Source organism: Glycine max, chromosome 9, assembly GCF_000004515.6.
Source record: "Glycine max cultivar Williams 82 chromosome 9, Glycine_max_v4.0, whole genome shotgun sequence".
Lineage (NCBI taxonomy): Eukaryota > Viridiplantae > Streptophyta > Magnoliopsida > Fabales > Fabaceae > Glycine > Glycine max.
In genome coordinates, this window is record NC_038245.2 from 2,484,985 (window position 1) to 2,490,370 (window position 5,386).

The following is a 5,386-nucleotide window of genomic DNA, read 5'->3' on the forward strand; positions in this document are numbered from 1 at the left end:
TAATTAAAATGATAATTCATTTATTACAAAGTATACGAGAGTTGTAACAATTGCTAGCAATAACGCTACAACAACTCATTATTACAAGAGTAGTAGCAGTTTGTTTCATCAAAACTCAAAGTAAAATAAAAATAAAATGCAAGCAGGCCAGTAGGTCACTTGTAATGCTGAGACACTTCCCAAACCAGCTTATCCATGAAATGACATTTCTTGTCAAATCCCCAGCCTGGGTTGCTCTGCATCATATTTCATACCAAAAAACATAAATGATGTGCAGAATATTACTTCCACGTAGTTTTCTAACCAGCATTTTCTCATATTTTATTGAAATAAAAAGACAATTAAAACACAGAAGAATCCAATTGAAACGCTATCTATTGTTCATGCAAACATCACAACCACGAGAATATAATTTCTAGTTTGTTTAGCATTACATGTTTACAGAAAGAATTATATCATATACTACACATAAAGCATAAAAAAAAAAAAAACAGCTTCTTTAACCCTCCGAATCACTTTATAGTTCACATTTTATATGGCTGCAGCAATGACACCAAAGAAAACTAAGCTACACAAATATCATAAAAATAATAAAACACTTGTGACATCAAAGTACCAACATACCATTTTATATATGATGCACAATGAAAGTAAAAATAACAACAAAACTAGATAAAATTTTAGAACACTGTCCTCCATACAAAGAATTAGCCCAAGGAATTCTCAAATAATTCATAGAACAAGCTCCAAACTTTTAAGTAATAATCAATCTCTTATGCAAAGAAAATTAATAGCACATTTATATGCTTGTGATCTCATACGAACAATCTCTATTCTTCTCTTGCCAATATTAATTATGTTTTTGGCTGAGAATTGATTTTCCTATCTATGCCTTATCAATAACTACTGCTCAGCCTAGGCACAACACATCAAAAACATATTTTATGTCTCTCTTAATACATTTGGGATTTATTTTATCAACTAACATTTAGATTTGGGATACCTAGAATGAACAGCCAATATTTTTGGGATTTCTATTGAATATGCAACTCTTGAGAATAGATCCTCTACTATATCAAATTATGAGAAAACTATACCAAGGCAGGGGGTTCATTAAACACTGAACTGCATGAACAAGCAATAGAACATCATTGGCAGAGATACTTAGAATAAGATTATCAACTTAAGAGGGAAACAATGCCCAAGTAAAAGACACTTTATGCCCAACCTGAAGAGAAATAACAGCACGATTAGTAAATTGTTTCACTGAAGATGGTACACTTCCAGGAAGAGTTTTAGCAACTCTTTCTAATTCTTCTTGTTGCTTCTTTGCAGTTACCCTATCTGGTCCACTGTAGTGATCAATAATCTTTTTCAACAATGGAACACGCGCCATTGTCTCTTCCATTATTTCCTAGTAGGATATAAAGTTAAAAAATATTAGAGAAAACATATCCCAACACAAGGACGCATCAATAAAGTAGAGAATAATAAAAGCCTTTACTCACTAGCACCCATAAAATAGACAGCAATTTCAAAAACAAATACAGTGAGTGATACAACACTTTGCCTAAATGTACTTGCTACACAGGTTTGATATGACAAAGATCCATAAGATTATAGGCGAAGATAGTGATGAAGAAAAGGAAACATTAGTAACGAAACGCATGCCTTAAAACCTTTGCAATTTAATGTTAGGGTAACAATACTAAGTCATGGATAAGATTGGCAACAAAACATACCTCCCACTCTTCCTGACTTTGAATCCCCTCATACGACATCAAGAATGGTTTTGCCTTCTCAAGTGCATCCCGTAGTGAAATTGGTTCCTTCTCATCAATGTCTGGATTATCAAACTCCACCAAATATTCTGGCTCAAATTCAATCTGCAATAATCAATAGAGACAGAAAAACTATGAATTGAACATTAAAATGGATACTACACAGAAAATAGAAGTTTGGCTTAAAAATTTTCCCCAAGAGACATGTTGTCTTCAGATATTCAGAATTCGAAATAAATAAAGATATCTGCAGCTAATCACTTACTGCATAATTGATGTCTAGTGCATCCAAAAACTCGTCCTCTAATGGCGATGGTAAAACTCTACTAGTCATCTCCTCAAATCCTTCAGTCAACTGATTCATAATCTCAGGCCCAACCTTTCTGGCTAATTTTTCACCATCTGCATCATCTCCTGCATATAGCCCTGTAGCATAATCATCTGTATCCATAACCTTCTCATCCACATCCCTCTCTACGAACCTTCCCCTTCCCATGCCTCGACCTCTTCCCCTGCCTCTGCCTCTGCCCCTGCCTCGATCCAACCCACCTCTCCCTCCATATTCTCTTCCTCTACCAGTATCACTTCCATCATCCTTACCATGTGACAAAATTTTCAGTGCATTCCTCGTTGCATCTTCCTGGCTTGGTATTGGCGATCTCTTGGGCACAGTCTCAGATGAAGCAGCACCAGGAGCTTGCCGAGTGCGAAGATGCCTATTTTCTTCTGTAACTTGTGTTTCCAGATCTGGTTGTTTCATGGACTTTCCTCGTCCAAGTCCAGACAACACCCCTGGTATGCTGCCTGGAAGTTTGTTATCATGCGCATGATCAACAGATCTTTTGGGTGGCAAAAAATCATTTGACGCTGTTGGAGAAACACTATCCTCTCTTTTGAAGAAAATGGGTTTTTTGGGTCCAGAGTCTGGTGGCTGCAAATCATGTTGAGGATGAGGTGCAGTACCTCGGCCACGACCAGCAGGTGGCTGATTTATGGAAGATATAAATGATGAGAAAGAAGGAAGACCTGATGGAGGCATTGGCTTGCCACGGCCATGGCCAAGACCAGAACCAGGAGGAATGGGTGGCTCTGTTGTGTCAGATTTGGACTCACTGGAATTAGGCTCAACTGGAGCTCTTTCATTGTTATTGAACAGCCCTGAACCAGGAAGAGACCCTCCACGACCACGACCACGTCCGCCACCACCAAAACCGGAAGATGTAGAAAATGGAACTAGGGTTTTTCTGGTGGCATTGGAAATATTGGGGTTTGGAATCCTTATTCCAATGGTTCCTCTCATTGATAGGGTGAAACAAATGCTTTATTGGAAAGGTCAAAAAGGTTTCAGCAACACGGACCTGTTACAAAAAAAAATAAAAATAGACATTACCAAGTTTATATGAACTGTTGGAATAACCAATAAAATACATTTAACAATTACATAAAAAATTATATTTCAGAACTCACCTGCATTGCGTATTTATTTTTCTTGTGTTAATTATATACACTGATTTTAAGTTAACAACTAGCTGATCAGTTCATGACTAAATAACTTTATTCAGTTCATTGCTAATTTAAAACAAAATCAATAATACATTTTTATACAGCTATCCCATTTATATTATCAATGACAATAACTAAGCATAATTGTTTTTCCTAGGTTTCCAATGTTAAACATAAATCACAACCATATTCTACTTTGCTAATTTGAAACAAAATCAATAATAAATTTTTATCTGGCTATCCCATTTATATTATCAATGACAATAACTAAGCACAAATTTTTTTCCTAGGTTTCCAATGTTAAACATAAATCACAATCATATTCTACTTTGATATCGATATACATTTCACTAAAGAGCAAAACAAGACTCGGATGAAAATGTACCCAGCATCCAGCCCCAATATCATACACAAATCTTAATATTCACTCTTTTTTTTTAGGAGACAAGAGGGCTGAGCCCCAACAAGAAAAGCAAAAATAAGAAGCTACAGTTGTAATAAAGAACACACCAGATGAATCACTAAACAACAAAAGCATGCTCCATTGGATAGGTGAACTTGGAATATGAAGACAAAATGACAAGGAATACCCATAGGTAACCAAGAAATCAGCCACTTTATATGCATGAGAAAGCCAAATGTCTCAAGGGTGGGCATGGTTTGGATTTTTGAAAAATCCAAACCAGACAATAAAACCAGTTCGGATTTAAAAACCAAACCATTTTTTTATGAGAAAACAATTTTTTGCACAAGCTGGTTTATAACCAGTTTCTAAACAAGCTTTAGGTTCAAAACCGTTTTGATTCAGAAGCCGCTTTTGAACCACAAACTGGTTTCAAAACTGATTTTAAACCCCAAACCCTTTTTTTCTCATAAAACATGTTTAAAAAATGTTTTTACAGATTTTTAAGAAAAAGATATAACTGCCTCAATAAAATTTTACAGATTCTTACATAATTTTCCAGAAATTGTGAGTTCACTGTAAAATCAAAGCATGGATATTTACCCAAAAATAGTCAGACTTAGATATATAGAGATGCTGCTTGAGCATAATCACCATACACCAATTAATTGACTACATGAATATTTAATATTTTCATTTAACCTTAAACCAGTTGATTGATTGAATTTATAGCCTCCAGATATAAAGGATATATGTTGAACGGGACATGCTGCTCATTGATTGGAGAATATACAACCAGAGAATATGCAGAGGAGATACTAGCAAGAAAATAAGAAACAGTGAAGGAGAACTCTTGCAGGACAAGGAAATACTATCTCCATATGAAGCAATGAACATCAGAGAAATTGGAGCACTTAACATCCTTCAAATTCTCCACGGGTTTCCTCGGGACGGGGAAGACATATTTTAAGAAGCCAGAGAGAATATATTACAGCATTTTGAACCATTAAACAAATGCAAGTAACTTTTATACTAACAGATTTTATTTTCCATGTTTTCTCTTTAGTCAGTATCCAAATGCAATAATGAATGATGGCTGAAAGGGTAAAATGAATTATTGGATTATGAGTTATAGTTAAAAGGAAAACGCATTAGGAAATTGAAAAGGAAAAAAGTTATTAAAAGTAATCCAAATATCAATACCAGTAGAGACTACAATTGGGTATAATTACCAAAGACAAACATACATGCAGGCATTTTGTCAAACATTATATCTACAAATAATGAAAATGAAAAATATCGCCTTTCAAGTTTTCACATAGTGAACGAAGCAGAGTTTTAGTAGTTTAACTTAAGGAATAAAAGACGGTGCAGTCAGTGATATCAAAAGATAACTGAGATTGTTGCTGATTTTGAAAGAAAAAGCAAAAAAAAAAAAAAAGGAGACAGAGGGAAAATGGTAAAACGTACCTACCAGAGAGAAAAGCTCACGACGGTGCCTCCGGAGAGAATGTACATACACGAAGCAAGCAAACGGTTCACACTAGCCACACCACATCACATCTTTACATAACACGAGTTCCCAATTTCCATATCACAGATCACAGTCTATGGCTTCAAAATCAAAATAATTGGAAATGAAAAGAGAAGAAATTAGGGTTGTGTTTTTTGGTCCAGCCAAAAAAGGCCAACAACTGAA

The 5,386-nt window shown here is 35.2% G+C and overlaps 1 protein-coding gene across 2 annotated transcripts; it reads right to left on the reverse strand.

Moving 5' to 3' along the window:
* LOC100780900 (la-related protein 1) lies at positions 1 to 5,386 on the reverse strand. Of its 2 annotated transcripts, none has more exons than XM_006586800.4 (5): positions 5,158 to 5,386; positions 2,047 to 3,139; positions 1,743 to 1,886; positions 1,229 to 1,414; positions 1 to 236 (listed from the first exon to the last, which is right to left on the reverse strand). In XM_006586800.4, the coding sequence occupies exons 2-5, from the start codon at positions 3,079 to 3,081 to the stop codon at positions 156 to 158; spliced, it is 1,446 nt and encodes a 481-aa protein (XP_006586863.1). In that variant the 5' UTR covers positions 3,082 to 3,139; positions 5,158 to 5,386; the 3' UTR covers positions 1 to 155. The 2 variants fall into 2 exon arrangements, with proteins under 2 accessions (XP_006586863.1, XP_006586864.1); XM_006586801.4 differs by having other exon boundaries at positions 5,162 to 5,324.